Genomic DNA, 24,992 nt, shown 5'->3' with positions numbered 1-24,992 from the left:
AGAAGTTTACCTTTCTCGATGTGCAATTGATTGTATTTCACTGGCCCATACCCAACAAGCATTGAAACTGATGAAAACTTGAGCTTTTCCATGGTAGTATCGCTGTTAAACAGCCCATTAAATGTTAAACCTTGTTGGAATAGGTGTAACTGGGGTTTCAACAGCGTATTGACGGCCAAACAAATGTTCTGGCCCAGAAAAACTAATTTTTATATTTGTGGAGTATCAAATTTCTCCATTATGATAAAAATTACAATTTAAAAAAAACTTTAAAAACAAGTGTAAGGTTTGTTTATAATATTTCAGCTTCCACCTTATCCCCAGGTGGAAGTCCCAATCTTTATTTCTCTCTTTATAACATTTTTTTAAAGGCCGAGTAAAAGCTGCTTTTCATTTCCTGGTTTGCTGTCTGTGAGAATGCTTCATTGTGATTGGCTGCTTTGGCAGCTTGTTGATGTCACTGGGGATTCCCATTACACAGCGCTAGAATCAATTACATGTCGAGAAAGGTAAACCTTTTGCCACAGAGAGTAGTCAAAAAATCGCAAGACTCTGTGGGCAGCTTTTTTTGAGGCCAGCAGCGAGCGCCTTTGCTTCGCCGCAGACCGCAAATGACAAGGCACTGATTTCACTGGTATAGGGTGGTGGGGGAGCAGTGGGGGGGGGGGCACCACGCAGCCTGTGTCATGGCAGTGAATGACTGACCGCAACTTCAGGATTTCCGCGTTAGGTGCACGTGATAACTCCTGAAGTTATGGTTAGTTTCAGAGATATAATGACGGCGCACTGGTGACAGTTCACAGTCATTACCCACCGCAAAATCCAGGCCAGTAATGCGCGACATGGCCAAGCGAAATCTAGCCATGAATGATTGGACCACTTTTGCTTCAGACGCTTCCGTTTGTGGCCAAGGTAACATTGATGGGACTGTACTGGGGGCTAGAGCAAGGACAGGAGACAGTGACTTGACTTGGCAGGAATGAAGGTAGAGGTGAACAGTAGCAGAGGTGTTAAAATGGGTGAAAGACAGATAAGAGACAGTTGAGAATGTGTGTCATTTAATGAGGTTGCTGGCAAAAGTTTTATCCAGGGGTAGTGGGATTAGAGAAGGTAGGGGTTGGAGGAAGAAATTAGTCAGAGATAGCCTTGTTAGTGATCACATTCTCAGGAGTAGAGATGGCGAGAGCAAGGAGGTGGTTGTGAGTGGGAAGTTTAAATGATGAGATTGAGTGAGAACAGGAGCGGAGAGACGTTTGAAGAGAGGGTACTAGGGGAGTATAGATGTAGGTTTAAATCTGCAAAGATGAGTTGCTTGAGGCAGAGGCTAAGGGAGAAGAGAAAGAGTGGATGTGGTACATTTGGAATTTCAAAAGGCTTTTGACAAGGTCCCGCACAAGAGATTGGTGTGCAAAATCAAAGCGCATGGTATTGGGGGTAATGTATTGACGTGGATAGAGAACTGGTTGGCAGACAGGAAGCAGAGAGTCGGGATAAACGGGTCCTTTTCAGAATTTCGATAAGGAATTGAACGTGGGTCTTGGGAGACAGTACATGGCAAAGATTTTTACAGAGAGCTGGAAGAGATGGAAAACAAAGATGCTAGCAGAATAGAAGCAAAGATTAAGTTGTGACTTGGCAACATGAGCTATGCAACAGAGGTTTGGTGGGATTAGTGATGGAATCTGTATCAAGGTGGGGAGGTTTCAGTGAGGGGGAAGGAATTGCTGCTTTAAGCCAGGATTCTGTCGCTCCAACTTCCCTGCCTCTCGACTCCAGGAGTATCTTCTTCTCTCTTTTCCATCCACAATGAAGAATTGAATGGTGAAGGCCTTGTTCATGAGGAAGTGAACATTCACAACGGCGATACAGAGTGGGACTATGATTGATGATTAGCTGGCAGGTGATGGGAGCAGAGGAAAAGGTAACATTGATGGAGAGGAGGTTAAACCTCCCAGCAGAGAACTGGATGAGATAGTTACCAGGGCTTGACGATGAATTTGTTTCCACATGTACATAGCAGAGAATATCCAGGATGAGTGGGATGAAGTGATCGAAGTCTGCAATGGCAACTAACAGTTGCACTGCAATGGACATGAAGGGAGACCTTAGAGCAAAAAGGCCAGTGGCAAAGAGCGAAGTATGGGAAGGAAGGTTCTTAAGGTAGCAGCTGATAGGAAAAAGGTAATCAATACAATAGCTGAGGGCTTGTATTGTGAGGGAAGCTACTGGGCAAGAGGCAACAGTGGAGAAAAGTCCAGTTTGGGAGCCAGCAGGAGAGTAAAGGTTCACCTTGAATCCAGTTATGCGTGAAGTCTAGTCCAGAAGCTAGCAGCAGAGAAAAGTGTGGAGCCAGTGGAGGATTGGTATTTGATCCAAACATCAATAGAGGAGTGGAGAATGATTCAGGAGTTGGTGGAGAGGGGTGGGCATGATTTAGTAGCCATTGGAGGAGTGAAGCATGGGTCTGGAGTCTGCAGAAGAGCACAATAAAGTGCAGGTAACCAGACCAGGATCCAGCCCAGGGAACCAGCAGGACAGTGATGATCAGTCCGGGAAACCAGCAGAACAGCAGACTTCTGCTCAGGAGCCAGAAGAGCAGTGGACTCCTCTCTAGGAGCCAACACATCAGCAGAGATCAGCCCTGTTATGTCTTTAGAATGACTTCACGAGGCAATGTGTGGTACTTGCTGTAGGGACCGTAGTCCTTTATTGATAACTCCAGAGTGAGGATCACACCTGGTGGCCTGCCTTTTATACTAGGCCAGGCACACCTGTAGAAGTAACCTGCAAGTCTCCCACTGCAGTGCCCTCTGGTGGCACACCTTGTAATAGTGCAAGCAGTAACCATGTAGGATACATGACATCACTCTCCCCCCCCACCCCCAAGCCTTTAGTGTAAATCGCCTCTGCATTGACTGTGCTCTGGGCTTAGCTCTATCTGATTGACCCTTGGCAGGTCATTTCTATCTTGGGTGAGTGGTTGGTGTTTCATTGGCAGTAGAGTGCTGGTGGTTTATGTTTGTGTGTGTCCATGACCACTCCATTCTCTTTCCCCCGCCCCCCCAACATATAGATTATGCCGGAGGCTCATTGCATTCATTTACATTTAAGTCCAGAAAAAAAAGTTTACATTACATTTGTGCTTCAGTTGTGAGGCAAGTACATTGGACTGGTGAGATACATTATTGATACGTGCTGGGGATCGGTAACCGGTGCGCAAGGACAAGCTAGTTCCAGAACTGCTGGATGGTGCCCAGACAGTCTGATGGCGGCGCGGTGCCCAGTGCTGGCAGTGGGAACCCGGTTGGCTCAAGTTGCCTGCTCTGGGGGCTGTTGCCGTTGCTCCTTGAGTCGGGCAGGTTCACAGATGCCTGTGACCTCCCTGTCCTTTCTTTGCGCCCTGGGTCGTTGCTGCTCCGAGGAGCTGTCGTCTAGCAACTGCTGACTCGTTTGCCTGGGCATGGTTTGGTTTGGGATCCTGGCCCCCTTTGGGAGAACTGTTGCGAGTGATGGGTATGGCCTTGGTGGCGATGGGGTCTGGGGACTGTGCCTTAGCACAATTTGCTCTTTCAGGCTCGTGGGGGTTGGTGCCATCGGGTGCCTGAGAGGTGGAGCCGGTCAGAGGCAGGGTATCGATACCAGTGCCGTTGCCCTCTTGAGATCACTTGCTCTGCAGCTCGTATGTATTGGCTGCTTGTGGCCACACTCCATGGTACATAACTCTGGTCCCAGGGACGCAGGCTACTACATTGGGTAGCTCGCTGGACCTATGTGCTCCCGATGGGTGTCTGCCCACTGCATTGACTGAGTGCAGTTGAAATCCTACATCGCACAACGTTTCGTTACTCATTGTAAATAACCTGTAGCTCCGATCGCGCGCCTTTTCTTTGCTTAGTGCATGCACACAATTCTGATCCTCAATTGCACATTTTACATCTAACTCACAGTTGCTCTTACATTATTTGAAAATGTCCCTTTAAGTGTGGTGGGTTGCAGGCCTCCTTTAAGAGAGCCTTGCTTGCTTTACCCCAATCATCTTCTCCGTTTGGTGCCACGTGTTGCTCCATCAGCGCTGCATCTCGTGGTCTGGCCGCCGCCATCTTTTTCTTCAGCGCGTCACCTCATGGTTTGGGCGCCATCTTTCCTCCATCCATGATGTCGACTGCGGTGATCCTCTTCTCCCTGGATTCTGCCACCGAAGCTGGGAAGTCGCTTTTGGATCTGATTTTCTTCCTCCGAAGTCCTGCCACTGGAGCCTGGAAGGTGCGTTTGGGTCCTCTCAGCTGGATCACCTCCACGCAGTCATGCTGAGCGGTGTGTGCCTCGGGTGCTGTGCTAGTCTGCTCTCTGGGGCCGTGTCCACCCTCAGGTGAGGGCTTGCTTTGCCTCCGAGCGCAGAGGACGTCGATCGCTGGAGGGGTGAAGTCTTCCCACTTCCAATGGATCTTCTCCATCCACCTTCTTCCGAGTAGCGTTGGTTCATCATCTGCAACAATCCACAGATGTGCATCGTGCCATCATGGAGTACCTTTACATCCGCATTACCAACGACTGGGATAAGTTCATTGGTGTAGGTGTGCAGCTCTGCCTGAACCAGGACCAACTTGGGTCGTTCAGCTTGATTGTCCCATAGCCTCTCAAAGGCTTCTTGAATCATTACTGACTGGTTCACCCCCGTGTCCACTTCCATGAAGACTGGAACACCATTTATCTCGACTTCCATCCTCAATGGGGAATACTCGGTGGTGCAGGTAAACATGCTAGATACCCCATTATGGGGCTGAGCTACCTCTCTGACTATCATTTCATAATCCGCGCTGGATTCATGGCCATCTGCAGACTCTTCATCAACACAGTGAGTCATGTTTCTTTTACACATTCGCTGGAGATGGCCCTTTGTGCTGCAGCCTTTACACACTTAGCCCCAAGCTTCCACACGCGGCAAAACAGGCGCCCCTCCGAGCTGGGCGCCCGTTTTTCGCGCCGAGAACGGCGCCTGAAAAAAAACGCGCTATTCTCGAGCGCTTTGCAGCTCGATGTCAGCTTGGCGTGGCGCCCAGGGGGCGGAGCCTACCACTCGCGCCGATTTTGTAAGTAGGAGGGGGCGGGTACAATTTAAATGAGTTTTTTTCGTGCCGGCAACCCTGCGCGTGCGCGTTGGAGCGTTTGCGCACGCGCAGTGTGAAGGAAACATTGGCACTCGGCCATTTTTGTAGTTCTTTGTAGCTGTTCAATTTTAAAAATGTTTTAATAAAACCACATTGCCCTTCCATGATCAGCACTGAGGCTTCTTGCAGCAGTGAGAAGACTGCAGGAAGCCTCAGAAGTTGAGGCAGCCGTTTCCCGACGGGCCCGACCGACGGCAGGGGGGCCCCCCTCCCTCCCTCCCTCCCCTGCCGTCGGGAATGGCTGCCTCAACTTCTGAGGCTTCCTGCAGCCTTCTCCCTGCCTCCCCCCGGCTGCCGTCGGTCGGGCCCTCACTGCCTCCCCCCCCCTGCCGTCGGGAACGGCTGCCTCAACGTGAGGCTTCCTGCAGCCTTCTCCCTGCCTGAAAGGCCTGCCTGAAGCACTTTCACACAGGTAGGAACATGGTTTATTTAATCTTTTCTTTGCTTATAATTTTTATTCAGGTTGGAATTATTTGTATAATATTTGTATAAGTATAACTAAGGATTTATTGTAGAATGTAATGACTTCCCTTCCCCCCCCCCACCTCGTTCCGGACGCCTAATTTGTAACCTGCGCCTGATTTTTTAATGTGTAGACAAGGTTTTTTCAGGCCGACAAAAATCTTCACTTGCTCCATTCTAAGTTAGTTTGGAGTACGTTTTCACTGTGGAAACTTTCAAATCAGGCGTCAGTGGCCGGACACGCACTCTTTTGAAAATAAAATTCTGTTCAAAAGTGAAACTGTTCTACATGACTAGAACTGCAGAAAACTTAAATGTGGAGAATTGCGATTTCTAAGATACTCCGTTCTCCACCAGTTGCTCCTAAAAATCAGGAGCAAATCATGTGGAAACTTGGGGCCATAGTCTTTAAAACGGCACTGGTGAGCCCTGTGATTCCCCCCACAACACCAGCATGGAGCTAGTCGACTAGCTCCCCTCGGCGGACTCTTGAGTTAAGGGACTCTGGGGACTGTTCTCTCTTCCCTGAGAAGGTTCGCGTTCTGTAGCCTCTAAAAGATGCCACTTGGTGCACAGTACCTGTCGGGTTTGAGTCCTGAGGCTGAGTCAACTGCCCAGAACCGCAGGTCGGGGTCATGAATGCCTGGCTCACAGAGATGGCCTTCTGCAGTGTGACTGTGGTATCTGCAGACAGTAGCTTATGAAGGTGGCCCTCATGGCCGATTCAAATGACAAAAATGTCCCACAGCGCTTCGGTGAGGTGCTTGCTGAAATTACACAGTGCCGCCAACCTCCTGAGGTCTGCTGCATATTTCGTGATTTTCTGGCCTTCGGGCCGTCGGTGAGTGTAAAACCGGTGTCTGGCTGTGAGGTGCTCTCCTTGGGCTTGAGTTGCTCGGATCAGTGTTACGAGCTCCTTGTACGTCTTACATAAGAACATAAGAACATAAGAATTAGGAACAGGAGTAGGCCATCCAGCCCCTCGAGCCTGCTCCGCCATTCAAAAAGATCATGGCTGATCTGGCTGTGGACCCAGCTCCACTTACCCGCCCGCTCCCCATAACCCTTAATTCCCTTATTGGTTAAAAATCTATCTATCTGTGATTTGAATACATTAAAATGAGCTAGCCTCAACTGCTTCCTTGGGCAGAGAATTCCACAGGTTCACAACCCTCTGGGAGAAGAAATTCCTTCTCAACTCGGTTTTAAATTGGCTCCCCCGTATTTTGAGATTGTGCCCCCTAGTTCTAGTCTCCCCGACCAGTGGAAACAACCTCTCTGCCTCTATCTTGTCTATCCCTTTTTTTATTTTAAATGTTTCGATAAGATCACCCCTCTTCCTTCTGAACTCCAACGAGTAAAGACCCAGTCTACTCAATCTATCATCATAAGGTAACCCCCTCATCTCCGGTATCAGCCTCGTGAATCGTCTCTGTACCCACTCCAAGGCTAGTATATATTTCCTTAACTAAGGTGACCAAAACTGCACGCAGTACTCCAGGTGCGGCCTCACCAATACCCTGTACAGTTGCAGCAGGACCTCCCTGCTCTTGTACTCCATCCCTCTCGCAATGAAGGCCAACATTCCATTCGCCTTCCTGATTACCTGTTGCACCTGCAAACTAACTTTTTGGAATTCATGCACAAGGACCCCCAGGTCCCTCTGCACCACAAGCATGTTGTAATTTCTCCCCATTCAAATAATATTCCCGTTTACTGTTTTTTTTCCCCCCAAGGTGGATGACCTCACATTTTCCGACACAGTATTCTATCTGCCAAACCTTAGCCCATTCGCTTAACCTATCTAAATTTCTTTGCAGCCTCTCTGTATCCTCTACACAACCCGCTTTCCCACTAATCTTTGTGTCATCTGCAAATTTTGTTACACTAAACTCTGTCCCCTCTTCCAGGTCATCTATGTATATTGTAAACAGTTGTGGTCCCAGCACCGATCCCTGTGGCACACCACTAACCACCGATTTCCAACCCGAAAAGGACCCATTTATCCCGACTCTCTGCTTTCTGTTAGCGAGCCAATTCTCTATCCATGCTAATACATTTCCTCTGACTCCGCGTACCTTTATCTTCTGCAGTAACCTTTTGTGTGACACCTTATCGAATGCCTTTTGGAAATCTAAATACACCACATCCATCGGTACACCTCTATCCACCATGCTCGTTATATCCTCAAAGAATTCCAGTAAATTAGTTAAACATGATTTCCCCTTCATGAATCCATGTTGCGTCTGCTTGATTGCACTATTCCTATCTAGATATCCCGCTATTTCTTCCTTAATGATAGCTTCAAGCATTTTCCCCACTACAGATGTTAAACTAACCGGCCTATAGTTACCTGCCTTTTGTCTGCCCCCTTTTTTAACAGAGGCATTACATTAGCTGCTTTCCAATCCGTTGGTACCTCCCCAGAGTCCAGAGAATTTTGGTAGATTATAACGAATGCATCTTCTATAACTTCCGCCATCTCTTTTAATACCATGGGATGCATTTCATCAGGACCAGTGGACTTGTCTACCTCGAGTCCCATTAGCCTGTCCAGCACTACCTCCCTAGTGATAGTGATTGTCTCAAGGTCCTCCCTTCCCACATTCCCGTGACCAGCAATTTTTGGCATGATTTTTGTGTCTTCCACTGTGAAGACCGAAGCAAAATAATTGTTTAAGGTCTCAGCCATTTCCACATTTCCCATTACTAAATCCCCCTTCTCATCTTCTAAAGGACCAACATTTACTTTAGTCACTCTTTTCCGTTTTATATATCTGTAAAAGCTTTTACTATCTGTTTTTATGTTTTGCGCAAGTTTACTTTTGTAATCTATCTTTCTTTTCTTTATTGCTTTCTTAGTCATTCTTTGCTGTCGTTTAAAATTTTCCCAATCTTCTAGTTTCCCACTAACCTTGGCCACCTTATACGCATTGGTTTTTAATTTGATACTCTCCTTTATTTCCTTGGTTATCCACGGCTGGTTATCCCTTCTCTTACCACCCTTCTTTTTCACTGGAATGTATTTTTGTTGAGCACTATGAAAGAGCTCCTTAAAAGTCCTCCACTATTCCTCAATTATGCCACTGTTTAGTCTGTGTTCCCAGTCTACTTTAGCTAACTCTGCCCTCATCCCACTGTAGTCCCCTTTGTTTAAGCATAGTATGTTCGTTTGAGACACTACTTCCTCACCCTCAATCTGTATTACAAATTCAACCATACTGTGATCACTCATTCCAAGAGGATCTTTTACAAGGAGATCGTTTATTATTCCTGTCTCATTACACAGGACCAGATCTAAGATAACTTGATCCCTTGTAGGTTCTGTAACATACTGTTCTAAGAAACAATCCCGTATGCATTCTATGAATTCCTCCTCCAGGCTACCCCGTGCGATTTGATTTGACCAATCGATATGTAGGTTAAAATCCCCCATGATTACTGCCGTTCCTTTTTCACATGCCTCCATTATTCCCTTGATTATTGCCCGCCCCACCGTGAAGTTATTATTTGGGGGCCTATAAACTACGCCCACCAGTGACTTTTTCCCCTTACTATCTCTAATCTCCACCCACAATGATTCAACATTTTGTTCATTAGAGTCAATATCATCTCTCACAACTGCCCTGATATCATCCTTTATTAACAGAGCTACCCCACCTCCTTTCCCTTCTTGTCTATCCTTCAGAATTGTCAGATACCCCTGTATGTTTAATTCCCAGTCTTGGCCACCCTGCAACCACGTTTCTGTAATGGCCACCAAATCATATCCATTTGTAATGACTTGTGCCGTCAACTCATTTACTTTATTTCGAAAGCTGCGTGCGTTTAGGTAAAGTGTTTTAATACTAGCTTTTAAACCATGATTTTTAGTTTTGACCCCTCCTGCAGCCTCTTTATATTCATACATATTGTCCCTTCCTATCACCTTTTGGTTTACACTTAACCCAGTGCTACTCTGCTCTGTTGCCTCCTGCCTTTTGCATTCTTTCTTGGGGTCCTGTTCATCTGCGCCCTCACCCACTCTAACTAGCTTAGAGCCCTCTCCTGGGTTCCGAATACTCCTCGCATTGAGGCACCGAGCTTTCAAGCTTGCCTTTTTATTACACTTTGATCCTTTAGAATTTTGCTGTACATTGGCCCTTTTTGTTTTTTGCCTTGGGTTTCTCTGCCCTCCACTTTTACTCATCTCCTTTCTGTCTTTTGCTTCTGTCTCCATTTTGTTTCCCTCGGTCTCCCTGCATTGGTTCCCATTCCCCTTCCATATTAGTTTCACTCCTCCCCAACAGCACTAGCAAACACTCCTAGGACATTGGTTCCGGTCCTGCCCAGGTGCAGGCCGTCCGGTTTGTACTGGTCCCACCTCCCCCAGAACCGGTCCCAATGCCCCAGGAATTTGAATCCCTCCCTGCTGCACCACTGCTCAAGTCATGTATTCATCTGAGCTATCCTGCGATTCCTACTCTGACTAGCACGTGGCACTGGTAGCAATCCCGAGATTACTACTTTTGAGGTCCTACTTTTTAATTTAGCTCCTAACTCCTTAAATTCGTCTCATAGGACCTCATCCCTTTTTTTTAAAACCTATGTCGTTGGTACCAATGTGCACTACGACAACTGGCTGTTCTCCCTCCCTTTTCAGAATGTCCTGCACCCGCTCCGAGACATCCTTGACCCTTGCACCAGGGAGGCAACATACCATCCTGGAGTCTCGGTTGTGGCCGCAGAAATGCCTATCGATTCCCCTTACAATTGAATCCCCTATCACTATCGCTCTCCCACTCTTTTTCCTGCCCTCCTCTGCAACAGAGCCAGCCATGGTGCCATTAACTTGGCTGCTGCTGCCCTCCCCTGATGAGTCATCCCCCTCAACAGTACTCAAAGCAGTGTATCTGTTTTGCAGGGGATGACTGCAGGGGATCCCTGCACTACCTTCCTTGCACTGCTCTTCTGCTGGTCTTCCATTCCCTAGCTTGGCCATTGTCTTCGCTGGTGCCAGCAGGTCCCTGACGAGGCCATAGACGGTGGGCCCACAACTGTTTTTCAGGATAGCTCTGCGCTTATCAGCCAGTGTGTCGCCTGTCAGGTCGTTTGCTGTGAAGAAATGGTCAAGCCTCTCCACAAAGGTGTCCCAATCATCATCGGTGAACTACTGCAATGTACCAAGGGTAGCCATTTTCGCGTGAAGGTCTGTAATCTCGTCGCCAATTGTTATGTCTTTAGATGCTCTGATAATGACTCCACGAGGCAATGTGTTATACTTGAACTGTAGTGACCTTAGTCCTTTATTGATAACTCCAGTGTGAGGATCACACCTGGTGGCCTGCCTTTTATACGAGGCCAGGCACACCTGTACAGGGTAACCTACAAGTCTCCCACTGCGGTGCTCTCTGATGGCACACCTTGTAATAGTGCAAGCAGTAACCATAAAGGATACATGACAAGCCCAGAAGCCATTAGAGGAATGGTGATCAGCCCAGGAATGCAGGAAATAACTTTAGATAAATAAGGGTTACCTTATGGTTGCAGGCTGGGCTCCCAAGCGATCCAGTAACAAAGCAGTGTCCCAGTGACAGGAGTCCAGAAGATCAAATGGGGGAAAAAAATCCCAGTGGTGGAAACAAGATTCACATGAAGGTGCAATCTCCCTCCCACAAAGTTAAACACTTTTATCTCTGGGTGAAGTGGTAGGGGAGGGGGACAGTTATGGTATATTTAACAAATTGAAGAGAGAAGGGAACAGTGACAGTGCATAGCTATCATGAGAGGGGAAGGGTATACACATTATCATTTTTCATTCTTTCCGTGAAGACCACAATAAATAGTATATATAATATTACATTTTCCAGGTGAAGATATATATTCAAAAGCTGGGTAGAAATTTGGTAGTGAATGGGTTAATAAAAATTTTACAGTCTATTAAAAATCCTTCAGTGAAATTGAGATTGATGAAAAGTATCAGGATACAGATGGTCAAAATAAAAGATTGATTTCCAACTAATTCCAGGGCCATCAACATTGCAGTTGATGTTTAATGGACCAAACAATTGCCTCCCAGTGGTTCATTAATTATGCAGTAATAGTACCGCTACATTACAGAATGAAAAATAAATTCAATATAAAACGATTCCATGTCGATGCTGTCCCATTTTATTGGTTGTGTAAAGGAACATAGAAAACAAAACGGACACGATGGGCCGAAATGGCCTCCTTCTGTGCTGTAGATTTCTATGTTTCTAAATCTGTATTAAAACTTTTTCTAATGGTAATTTCTTCTTCTACAATGGTTTTTCAATTTTTTTCATGTTTTAAATGATCTAAGTCAATACAAGTTGTCTGAAATATTGTAGTGTCTACTCATCCCCTCCCCCTCCCCCACTGATGTTCATTGCAATCTTTCTATCTTGGTAACCTCCTCCAGCCCTACAACCCTCCCGAGAAAACAGCACATTTATATTACAGCAGAAAATAGTACTGGTCTATTGAATCAAGTGGTGATTAATCCTTTTTAACTTAGCTTACGAGGAGCATGCTCATCTCGGAGTCAGAAGGTTTTATGTTCAAGCACCGCTTGGAGCACAAGATTTAGACTGACTCTGTAAATAGTTGGGAGTTTAAAATTGGACAAAATAGAAAAGGGTAAATAAAGCGAAGAAATATATATTGCAAAATTCAAGGTGTGGTAAGGTTTCTCCTCATTAAACATTTACATTCTTTCGTCATTTCCTTGCTTTAAGCCTCTCCATACTCAGCAGCAGTCCCCCGACTGTAATATTAAGAGATTGATGCACTGTCAGAAATGCTATCTTTCAGATCTTCTTGTTACAGTGCTTGGTCATAAAGGATTGTCTGTGCATGGTGGATGTAGAAAAATTGGGTGGACAGGATCTTCCACACAATTTTTCATATATTTAAATGAATAGGCAGAAAAATTGAGCTGGCTGTGTCAGATGTGCAATCCTCCCTACCTGACATTCCTCAGTGCCCTGCCCAGACAATCTTCTTTCATGCCAAGCACTTGAACAGGAACCTTTGCCTTGAAATATTAAACTGATGTCCTCTCTGCCTGCTCAGGTGGATGTTTAAAATTCCAAAGCAAGTTCATGAAGTTCTCCCATTGTGTTAACATTCTTCCCTCATACAATCACCACCAAAAAAGATTGGTCATTCATTAATTTGCTTTTTGTGGGACTTTGTGTGCAGATTGTGTTTGTCTGCATAATACCAGTGACTGCACTTCAAAAATTATTATTCGTTGTAAATTAATTTTGGGTGTACCAAGGTGATTGAGCTAGAAGTTCTTTCTTTACTGCATTTCATGTCTTTTGCACATTCAAAAATAAAGGTGGATTACATACAAAATCCAAATCCTCGCTACAGTAATAGTGCCTAAGCTGCCTACATGTTTTCAAACTGTGGCATGGCTGAAAATATACCTGCTGGTAGACTTTAGTGGCAGCAATAGTCATGTTCCGTAAATCCTGTGGGTTACAGTCACTGCTGTTTATACAGCAACTGCGAGGAAAGCCATGTTCAGGCCAGTAGGTGCTGGTGCTCCAGTTTGTATAGTTCTGCACACCACAACAGCGCAGCTGCAAAAGAAGAACATTTGATTTGTGTTTATCATGGCTGAGAGTGAGAAACAGAGAAGGAGAGAAACAAAAAGAGAGAGAGAAAAACAGGCACAACAAGAAAGAAAAAAAAGACAGGATACACAAAACGCCAAACTTAATGCTTAGTGGTCTTACAGAAATAAAGAGAAAGAGAGAGAGCTCTTAAATGCAGTGTTAGCGTGTTACCATGAGGTTTCTGTATGGCAGCCCAGGAGTGAATGAACTAAGTCATTATACCAGAGACTGGCAGATGTGAGCTTTAGGCATCCTGAGATCGCATCCATGTAAATACAGTCAAATCCTCAATCATTCAGAGTGAGAATTTGTTTAAAAATACAAGTTGGGATTTGCCACCCTCCGCAGGCCAATTAAAAAAAAATGCAGAAATAGGGTGAGCAGATTTTCGAGCACATTACCGTCCATTCATACAACCCTTCAATTTCCTGCCAAAAGAGACAGGTAATGTACATTATGTCAGCCCATATATGGGCAGGCATATTGTAATAATATGCAATTGATGGGAGATATATCATCCAATATATATTCTGTCATTTTTGTCCTAGCAATGCTGGATGCGAGGGACTACTGTTGACCAGTGCTGCTATGGGTAACCCGGAGGCCATTTAAATTTAATTGCCCGAAGAGCCTATGTAATCAATCACTGAGTAATTGATTGCATAAGTTTATGTGCCAAAATGAAATGAGTGTTTTTTTCCCCCCGATGTTTTGACAAGCCTCTGAAGCTTGCCACAGTCAATCTATGCCACAGTCCGGGAAAACTCCCTGGCAAAGATGGGGTAACCTGCCTATAAATGGCCGCAAGGCCAGAAAAATCGTCCAGAATCAGGAGTGCATCTTTAGAGCAGGCAGAGGTCACACCATACCGAAAATGCGCCCCAATTCTGCAAAAGCATAGGCCTTAATATTAATGCCACCACGAGCGGGTGGGGTTAAACCGTCAAATGCGCAAAACGCAGTCCTAACACGCTATGCCCACGCCTGTTGCTGTTTTTATGGCAGCACGTTTCGTGGCATTGGAGTTGACCCGCTGTGGAGAGGCACAGCATTTCATCAACACCCCCTCAAGGAAGCCTTTGGCCCCCCTCTCTGTGCCTCTTTCCCAATCACAGACCTTCATCCCCCAGCCCCAAAGTCCTCTCTTCTTTCCCCGCAGCTCCTGCTACGATGTCCAGACTTGCCGCCTCGCAATTGTCGGGACTGTTCTTAAGGGTCTCCGACTGCGGCCTCCTGCCACTGGTGGTGCCCCAGGCAGCTAGCCAAGTCATCCATTTGGTTGACTGCAGGGCGGGAAACGGATTTAAAACATGTTAATGAGGTTCTGCCGTTAAGTTCGGCAGAACCTTCACGTCCCTGACTTTGCTGGGTTCTTTGCCATTTTTGGCATGTCCCAAGCCTTCCCTGCCTCCCTATAATTATTGGAACCATAGCCTCACATTGGAAAACAAGCGTTGCTCCCCATGTTTAAGTGGCTCTAAAAAGCATCTCACTCTTTGTGATAATGAACCACATTTTTAACTTTTCCACCCGATGATGACAGCTCTGGAAGTGTTGTAACACAACTGTAACATCATTGACTTCATGCAGAGAATATTTCTCTCTCCTCACTCAACTGCCAATTCAGTTGAGTGAGGGATAAAACCACATCTGGAGTCTTCAGCTAACAGTAAGCATGCTGTGTGCAATATTTTAGAATGTGAAAGCCATGCTACTATTCAAAGGATTGTCCTGCTTATAATAAGCAGGATATTGTGCGGGTAGCAACAGGTCTAAGTGTCAGTCTTTACTATCACTAAAAGAATTATAACTTGCCATCACTGGTGAGATATTCTGATCTGTGAGCAGAGTGAATTTCTCTGCTGAATTAAAATTGTTTAATAAAGAATATTGGAATTAATATGGGATCAGTTATTTACTTATCTGAAGAGGGGCAGTTCCCAAACTGTTTGGATGAACAGCCTCCTGCTCTACCAAAACATTTCCCAAAGCAAGCTAAAATCTCTAAAACATTTCTTTATGTTTCCCTTTCTGTGGGTTTAAAAAAAAATGCTTTTTTATCTTCCCCAATTTTCTGTCAACCTTCCTTCCCTCCTTAAGGCATTGACAGTTTGCTGGATACAGTGTCATGGACACCTGATATCCTGTGGTACTTCTCCCAAATGACCATTACTGATGTGTGACTTAGGACAGTGAATGTTGTTGAGCTACCCGACATCAACATGTGTGTACTTGCAGATCACCGCGACCTCAGGTAAGCAGCTCCCCCCCACAAGCAGCTTAAAGGCCGCAGCAGCAGCGAGATACTCCAGCGAGCAGTGCGAGCATGTTGGTGACTGCGACGAAGTGGAACTGGACAACTACATTAGACGTCACAGGAAAGCAGGGAAGTGATTGGTTGGTGAGTTCTCTCTCCTTTCTTGCTTAATTATTTAATCAACTGTTTGCTAAATATAAATAGTGTGTGTTTTACTAAAGGTTAGAATTCTGTGGCATTGGTGGGACTAAAAATAAAACCAAATTAATTATTTAAATACATTAAGATGGCAGGACGGGTGCTATGTCAGTGCTGCAACATGTGGGAGCTGGTGGACCCATTGAGGTCCACAGTGGTAAGTGTCTGTAGCTCGAGGAACTTTGGCTCCGTATTGATGAGCTGGAGTCCGAGCTACAGACACGGCGGGGAGGGGGAGAGTTACCCGGACACTGTGTTCCAGGGGTAGTCAGACCCCTTAGGTTAACTAACTCAGATTTGGCTAGCGGTCAAGGACAGGAGGGTGTGACTACGAGTGAGGAAGATACGGGGATCTAGGAGGTAGTGATGGAGGAGCCTCGGCCCTTGCTCTTGTCCAACAGGTTCGAGGCTCTTACTCCGTGTGTGGAAGAGAGCAGGGATACAGGGCGGATGAGGAAACTGACCACAGCACCGTGATACAGGAGACCATTCAAGCGGGGGGAGTAAAAAGAAACATTGTAATAGTAGGGGACAGTATCATTAGGGGGATAGGTACAGTTCTCTGCAGCCGTGAGCGTGAGTCCTGAAGGCTGTGTTGCCTGCCTGGTGCCAGGGTTAAGGACATCTCCTCAGGGCTGGAGAGGAACTTGGAGTGGGAGGGGGTAGATCCAGTTGTCGTGGTCCACATGGGTACCAACGACATAGGTAGGACAGACAAGAAGGTTCTGCTAGGGGCCAAATTAAAAAGCAAAACCACAAAGGTAATAATCTCTGGATTACTACCCGAGCCACGAGCAAATTTACATAGGTTAAATAAGATCAGAGAGCTTAACTCATGCCTCAAAGACTGGTGTGGGAGAAATGGGTTTTGGTTCCTGGGGCATTGGCACCAGAACTGGACTAAGAGGGAGCTGTTCCATCGGGATGGACTCCACTTGGAACGGCTGGGGCTAGGGTCCTGGCTGTAAATTCCTTACTCTACAGTATGAAACCACACGAGGCACATTCTGGGGACAAGGTCACTGTGACCTGAACTCTTTATTCACAGGACTCCAAAGACAGTGACCCTGCGTGGGACCTCCCTTTTTATACCTGAGTGATCAGGTAAGGAGTGTCTCCCACAAATTCACCCCTTGTGGTCAAGGTGTGCATCTAGATTGAGTGTATACAGTAATACAGTGGTGTTACATTGTGGTTACATACATGACATCACCTCCCCCCACAAAGTCTTATGGGAATCATAGGTTTAGTCTTTCAGGTGGTCTATGCTCCCTCGTGGAGCGTCGCAGTTGGGGCTCTGGTTGTTGGACACGGACGTGAGTGTATGTCACCTGTGGTGATTCTGGCCTGTCCGGGCTGACCGCAGGGACTGTGCATTCTGCTGATTGCTTTTGTTGCTCGTTCACTGGCGGTGTGGTGAGCTCCATCTCATGGTTTTCTTCAGGTACCTCGTGTCGATGCTGAACCTTTTTTTTTTGGTCCAGATGCTTACGGCATATCTGACCATTGTTGAGTTTTACCACGATGACCCTATTCCCCTCTTTGTCAATTACAGTGCCCTCAAGCCATTTGGGCCCCATGGCATGATTGAGGACAAATACAGGATCATTTATTTCTATACATCTCCTCCTCGCATTACGGTCATGGTAATCGTTTTGTGACTTGCGCTTGTCCTCAACTATGTCGGTCAGGACTGGGTGAATGAGGGACAACCGAGCTTTGAGTGTCCATTTCATTAGTAGCTCTGCGGGCGGGACCCCCGTGAGCGAGTGCGGTCGGGATCTATAGACCAGCAAGAGACGCGATAGGCGGCATTGTAGGAAGGGTCCTTGAATCCTGAGCATACCTTGCTTAATGATTTGGACCGCACGTTCCGCCTGGCCATTGGAGGCCGGCTTGAACGGCGCAGTCCTGACGTGGTTGATGCCATTGCCCGACATAAATTCTCGGAAGTCATAACTTGTGAAACATGGGCCATTATCACTAACCAGGATGTCCGGCAAGCCATGGGTTGCAAAGATCGCACATAGGCTTTCCACGGTGGTGGATGATGTGCATGAATTCAGAGTGATGCACGCGATCCATTTCGAGTACGCATCTACCACAATAAGGAACATCTTACCCATGAACGGGCCCGTGTAGTTAACATGAATGTGTAACCATGGCCTGGTGGGCCAGGGCCATGGGCTGAGCGGGGCCTCCCTGGGGGCATTACCTAGCTGGGCATACGTCGTGCACCTGCGAACACAGTGTTCCAGGTCTGAATCAATTCCAGGCCACCAAACGTGTGAACGGGCAATGGCCTTAATCAGCACAATGCCTGGGTGCTCACTGTGGAGTTCCCTGATGAATGCCTCCCTACCCTTCTGGGGCATAACTACCCGGCTGCCCCATAGCAGGCAGTCGGCTTGGATGGAGAGCTCATCCATCCGTCTGTGGAACGGTCTGACCTCCTCAGGGCATGCTCAGTGTGCGGGCACCCAATCCCCAGTCAGGACACATTTCTTAATCAGGGATAGAAGGGGATCTCTGTTTGTCCAGATTTTGATCTGGCAGGCTGTGATGGGGGAGCCTGCGTTGTCAAAGGCATCGACAGCCATGACCATCTCGGCGCTTTGCTCCGCTGCCCCCTCAGTGGTGGCCAGTGGTAGCCTGCTGAGCGCGTCAGCGCAATTTTCAGTGCCGGGCTGGTGCCAGATGGAGTAGTCATAAGCAGCCAGCGTGAGAGTCCATCCCTGAATGCGAGCTGATGCGTTGGCATTGACAGCCTTGCTGTTTGACAACAGGGATGTTAATGGCTTGTGGTCCGTCTCTAATTCAAACTTCCCACCAAATAGATACTGATGAATTTTTTTTTACACCATAGACACATGCTAGCGCTTCCTTCTCAACCATCCCATATCCCCGTTCTGCTTGAGAGCGCGACCTGGAGGCATAAGCCACAGGTTGTAGTTGACCCTCAGCATTGCCCTGCTGCAACACGCACCTAACCCCATCACGTCAGAACCAATTTTTTATAGGGGTCATACAGGGTCAACAACTTGTTTGAACAAAGTAGGTTTCGCGCCCGACCAAAAGCCCGTTCCCAACAGTCCCCACAAAACCAATCGCAACCCTTATGCTGGAGCACGTGTAGCGGCTCCAACAATGTGCTCAAGTTCGACAGAAAGTTCCCGAAATAGTTCCAACAGTCCCAGGAATGAACGCAACTCTGATGTGTTGCAGTCCCTGGGTGCTCGTCGAATTGCCTCTGTTTTGGATTCGGTGGGCCGAATCCCATCTGCAGCAACCCTCCTGCCCAGAAACTCAACCTCAGGAGCCAAGAACACACATTTAGACTTTTTGAGTCGCAGGCCTACCCGGTCCAGGCGGCGTAGCACCTTCTCCAGGTTGTGGAGGTGTTCCTCGGTGTCTCGACCCGTGATGAGGATGTCGTCCTGGAATACGATCGTTCCCGGAATGGATTTAAGCAAGCTTTCCATGTTACGTTGAAAAATCACGGCCGCTGATCGAATGCCAAACGGACACCTGTTATAAACGAACAGTCCCTTGTGCATGGTGATGGTGGTCAGTAGCTTAGATTCGTCGGCCAGTTCCTGGGTCATATAGGCTGAAGTGAGGTCCAACTTGGTGAACAGCTTGCCGCCTGCCAGCATGGTGTAAAGGTCCTCCGCTCTCGGGAGCGGTTATTGATCTTGTAGGGACACCCGATTGATGGTGGCCTTGTAGTCGCCACAGATCCTGACAGAGCCATCCGCTTTTAGTACGGGAACGATGGGGCTGGCCAGTCGCTAAATTCGACAGGCGAGATGATGCCCTCTCGCAACAGCCGGTCCAGTTCGCTCTCGATCTTTTCCCGCATCACATATGGCACCACTCTGGTTTTATGGTGCACTGGCCTGGCGTCCAGGGTGATGTGTATCACTACTTTAGTGCCTTTGAAAGTCCCGACGCCAGGTTGGAATAGTGAATCGAATTGTTGTAGGACTTGTGAGCACGAACTTCGCTCCACAGATGACATTGCGTGAACATCCCCCCATTTCCAGTTCATCTCGGCTAACCAGCTCCTCCCCAACAGTGCGGGACCATTGCCCGGGACAATCCAGAGTGGCAGCCGATTCACTAACCCATTGTGTATGACAGCCAACATTGCACTGCCTAGCACTGGAATAATTTATTTAGTGTAAGTCCGTAATTGTGTGTCAACACATGCTAATTTGGGTCTACTGGCTTTAAGTGGCCATAGCTTCTCAAATTGCTGAATGCCCATGAGTGACTGGCTGGCCCCAGTGTCCAGCGCCATGTGTACAGGGATACCGTTTAATAAAACCCTCATCATCATTGGTGGTGTTCTGGTGTATGAACTGTGAATATTCACCACATGGACCCGTTGAATCTCGGCGTCCATCGCTTTGCCCCAAAAGTCATCCTGCCTCAAAGAACCCTCTTCTGGTCCATCCGCTTCATATATTAGTCTGGTTGCAGGCTTCATGCACATTCGAGCTAAGTGGCCACTGAGATTGCAGTTCCTGCAGACAAACTGTTGAAATCTGCATGATCTAGCTGAGTGTTTTCCCCCACACCTCCAGCATGAGTTAAAGTTTCCATTGTTGGGAACAAAAGGGCTATGGCCAGGCATTCCGCGCTGACTGTCCCTTTGACTGCTCTTAAGTACCCTATTAGTGGGTGTCAATGGCTCCATCCCAGGCCGCATTGTCCACTGTGATGGCGTGAATGTCCGTTCAACTTGCCATTGTCTCTGTTGCAGTCCTGCTCTGGGGTCTATTGCTTCGGACTCCGAAGGCGCATTGATGATGTTGACTCCCTGATCTATCGCCGCGTTAGAGGCAGAATTGCGTGCGTATATTATTTTCGTCTCTTCCTCCACCGCCATGAAAGTTTGAGCCATCAACGCCGCCGATTCCAAGGTCAAATCCTTGGTCTCAATTAATTTGTGGAAAATTCCCGCATGACTGATGCCCTTGATAAAGAAGTCCCTTAACATCTCCCCCGTGCAGGCATCTGAACTTACAGAGGCTGGCCAAATGCCGGAGGTCCACTATGAAGTCCGGTATGCTCTGTCCTTCACGACGTCGGTGGGTGTAGAATCTGTGTCAGGCCATATGTATGCTACTCGCCGGTTTGAGGTGCTCCCTGATCAATTTGCTAAGTTCTTCAAAGGTTTTGTCTGCCGGCTTTTCAGGTGCTAGTAAGTCCTTCATGAGCGCGTAAGTCTTTGGTCCGCAGCTGATCAAGAGATGAGCCCTTTGCTTGTCGGCCGCTGCATCCCCCAGCCATTCTTTCGTAACAAAGCTTTGCTAAAGCCTCTCGACAAAATCGTCCCCTTCTTCCCCAATACAATACCGTTCTTCTGTGCTACCGGTGGCCATTCTCATGGGTCGTGAATTCCCGTTTCTTGTCGCCAATGTAAAGTCCTTACTCTACAGTATGAAACCACACGAGGCACATTCTGGGGACAAGGTCACTGTGACCTGAACTCTTTATACACAGGACTCCAAAGAAAGTGACCCTGCGTGGGACCTCCCTTTTTATACCTGAGTGATCAGGTAAGGAGTGTCTCCCACAATTTCACCCCTTGTGGTCAAGGTGTGCATCTAGATTGAGTGTATACAGTAATACAGTGGTGTCACATTGTGGTTACATACATGACACTGGCGAACCGAATAACTAGGGCTGCAGAGAGAGCTTTAAACTAATTAGTGGGGGGCAAGGTTCAGGTGAGCAGAAACCTAAAAGCTCAAAGCACAAGGTGAAGGCAATAGAACAGGGTAACATTGGGGGAAATGAAAGCCAGAGCATGACAGGAAGAGACAGAACCTATAAGAGTGTATCAGAAACTGAGGTTATAGCAGGAGAAAATGATAAGAAAACATATTTAAAAGCTCTTTATCTGAATGCACACAGCATTCGTAACAAATTAGATGAGCTGTCGGCACAAATGGGTATGATCTGCTAGCCATAACAGAGTCGTGGTTGCAAGGTGACCAAGACTGGGAACTAAACATTCAGGGGTACTTGACAATTCGGAAGGGCAGACAGAAAGGAAAAGGAGGTGGGGTAGCCCTGTTGATAAAGGATGGAATCACTGCAATAGTGGGAAATGATATTGGCTCAAATGATCAGGATGCTGAAACAGTTTGGGTGGAGATAAGGAATAATAAGGGGAAAAAATCATTGGTGGGCAGAGTCTATCGGCCCCCTAACAGTAGCAACTCTGTTGGTCAGAGTATAAACCAAGAAATAGTGGGGTCTTGTAAAAAAGGGAACAGCAATAATCATGGGTGAGTTTAACCTCCATATTGATTGGACAAATCAAATTGGTCAGGGTAGCCTTGAGGAAGAATTCATAGAGTGCATAAGGGACGGGTTCCTTGAGCAGTATGTAATGGAACCAACCAAGAAGCAGGCTATCTTGGATCTGATCCTGTGTAATGAGATGGGATTAATAAACAATCTCCTAGTAAAGGATCCCCTTGGAATGAGTGATCATAGCATGATTCAATTTCAAATTCAGATGGAGGGCGAGAAAGTTGGATCTCAAACCAGCATACTAAGCTTAAATAAAGGAAACTACAAAGGTATGAGGGCAGAGTTGGCTAAAGTGGACTGGGAAAATAGATTAAAGTGTAGGACGGTTGATGAACAGTGGTGTACATTTAAGGAGGTATTTCATAACTCTCAAGAAAAATATATTTTAGTGAATAGGAAAGGGTGTAAAAGAAAAGAAAGCCATCCATGGCTAACTAAAGAAATAAAGGATGGTATCCAATTAAAAACAAGGGCATACAAAGTGGCCAAAACTAGTGGGAGGTCAGAAGATTGGGAAGCTTTTAAAAGCCAGCAAAGAATGACTAAAAAATGATTGAGAAAGGGAAGTTGGACTATGAAAGTAAACTAGCACGAAATAAAAAACAGATAGCAAGAGTTTCTACAGGTATATAAAAAGGAAAAGAGTGGCTAAAGTAAACATTGGTCCCTTAGAGGATGAGACCAGGGAATTAGTAATGGGGAACATGGAGATGGCAGAAACTCTGAACAAATATTTTGTATCAGTCTTTACAATAGAGGACACAAAAATATCCCAGTGGATAGTCAAGGGGCTATAGGGGGGGAGGAACTCAACACAATCACAATCACTAAAGGAGGTGGTACTCAGTAAGATAACGGGACTAAAGGCGGATAAATTCCCTGGACCGAATGGCTTACATCCCAGGGTCTCAAGAGAAATAGTGACAGGGATAGTGGATGAATTGGGTGTAATTTACCAAAATTCCCCGGATTCTGGGGAGGTCCCAGCAAATTCGAAAACTGCGAATGTAACGCCCCTATTTAAAAAAGGAGGCAGACAAAAAGCAAGAAATTATAGATCAGTTAGCCTAACATCTGTGGTTGGGAAAATGGAGGTGTCCATTATTAAAGAAGCAGCAGCAGGACATTTGGAAAAGCATAATTCGGTCAGGCAGAGTCAGCATGGATTTATGAAGGGGAAGTCATGTTTGACAAATTTTCTGGAATTCTTTGAGGATATAACAGGTGGATAAAGGGGAACCAGTGGATGTGGTGTATTTGGACTTCCAGAAGGCATGTGACAAGGAGTCACATAAAAGGTAAAAGTTCATGGGGTTGGGGGTAATATATTAGCATGGATAGAGGATTGGCTAACTAACAGAAAACAGAGAGTCGGAATAAATGGTTCATTCTCTGGTTGGCAACCAGTAACTAGTGGGGTGCCACAGGGATCAATGCTGGGACCCCAACTATTTACAATCTATATTAACAACTTGGATAAAGGGACCGAATGTAACATAGCCAAGTTTGCTGACGATACAAAGATGGGAGGAAAAGCAATGTGTGAGGAGGACATAAAAATCTGCAAAAGGACATATACAAGCTAAGTGAATGGGCAAAAATTTGGCAGATGAAGTATAATGTTGGAAAGACAGAAAAAAAAAATCAAAGAGCAAGTTATTATTTAAATGGAGAAAAATTGCAAAGTGCTGCAGTACAGCAGGACCTGGGGGCACTTGTACATGAAACACAAAAGGTTAGTATGCAGATACAGTAAGTGATCAGGAAGGCCAATAGAATCTTGGCCTTTATTGCAAAGGGGATGGAGTATTAAAACAGGGAAGTCTTGCTACAGTTATACATGGTATTGATGAGGCCACACCTAGAACACTGCAGTTTTGGTTTCCATATTTAAGAAAGGATATACTTGCTTTGGAGGCAGTTCAGAGAAGGTTCACAGGGTTGATTCCGGAAATATGAGGGGGTGACTTATGAGGAAAGATTGAGTAGATTGGGCCTCTACTCATTGGAATTCAGAAGAATGAAAGGTGATCTTATTGAAACATATAAGATTACGAGAGGGCTTGACAAGGTGGATACAGAGAGGATGTTTCCACTGATAGGGGAGGCTAGAACTAGGGGGCATAATCTTAGAATAAGGAGCCGCCCATTTAAAAGTGAGATGAGGAGGAATTTCTTCTCTCAGAGGGTTGTAAATCTGTGGAAATCGCTGCCTCAGAGAGCTGTGGAAGTTGGGTCATTGAATAAATTTAATACAGAGATAGACAGTTTCTTAACCGATAAGGGAGTATGGGGTTATGGGAGCGGGCAGGCAAGTGGACCTGAGTCCATAATCGGATCAGCCATGATCGTATTAAATGGTCGAGCAGGCTCAAGGGGCCGTATGGACTACTCCTGCTCCTATTTCTTATGTTCTTATGTTCAATAGGGGCCACTGATATTTGACCAAAAGCAGGAACCCTGAACAACATTCCCTTGTCTAACTTGGGGTGCCAATTCTAATGCGAAAAGCTGAGATCTTTTAACACTCAGCTCTCTATGAACTATGTTGTATAAATACAACTTCCACACAAACTCCCTGGGCACAGTGATTTATCTCGTATAGTAAATATGTTTTGGCATGAAGGAGCAGTGATGGGCAATGCCAGTTCACAAGGTACAGCTATGACAGCTTAACTTTTCAACTCTGGTTTCAGTATTTATGAACTATGTCATTTATTACAGCCAGCTTCCTTTAATAGACTTTGCCAAACCTAATAGAAGCGAACTGCACTTGATACTGTTGTTATTAATGACTGATTTACTTACACTATTCTGTACATCATCCACAGCATGACTTTGCTCATCCTTTCCATTGTAATTATGAACAGCATCCGTGTAAGTCTTGAGAAAAATATCTTTGATCTGCAGAAGGACAAAACAACATTTGCTATTTGGACAAAGAACAAA

General features: G+C 46.2%; 1 protein-coding gene across 2 annotated transcripts in view; it reads right to left on the bottom strand.

Annotated features, from left to right (window-relative positions):
- Window positions 1-24,992, bottom strand: part of tspan7 (tetraspanin 7) — a 125,851-nt gene that overhangs the window by 7,697 nt on the left and 93,162 nt on the right. For both annotated transcript variants that reach the window (XM_070892924.1, XM_070892923.1), the window contains exons 4-5: window positions 24,852-24,947; window positions 13,067-13,222 (exon numbers count right to left, since the gene is read on the bottom strand). In XM_070892924.1, the coding sequence (XP_070749025.1) occupies window positions 13,067-13,222; window positions 24,852-24,947 (252 nt within the window). The remainder of the gene's footprint in view (window positions 1-13,066; window positions 13,223-24,851; window positions 24,948-24,992) is intronic.

Source organism: Pristiophorus japonicus, chromosome 11, assembly GCF_044704955.1.
Source record: "Pristiophorus japonicus isolate sPriJap1 chromosome 11, sPriJap1.hap1, whole genome shotgun sequence".
Classification (NCBI taxonomy): domain Eukaryota; kingdom Metazoa; phylum Chordata; class Chondrichthyes; family Pristiophoridae; genus Pristiophorus; species Pristiophorus japonicus.
Note: the sequence above shows the minus strand (reverse complement) of the source record. Positions and strands in the feature narration are given on the sequence as shown.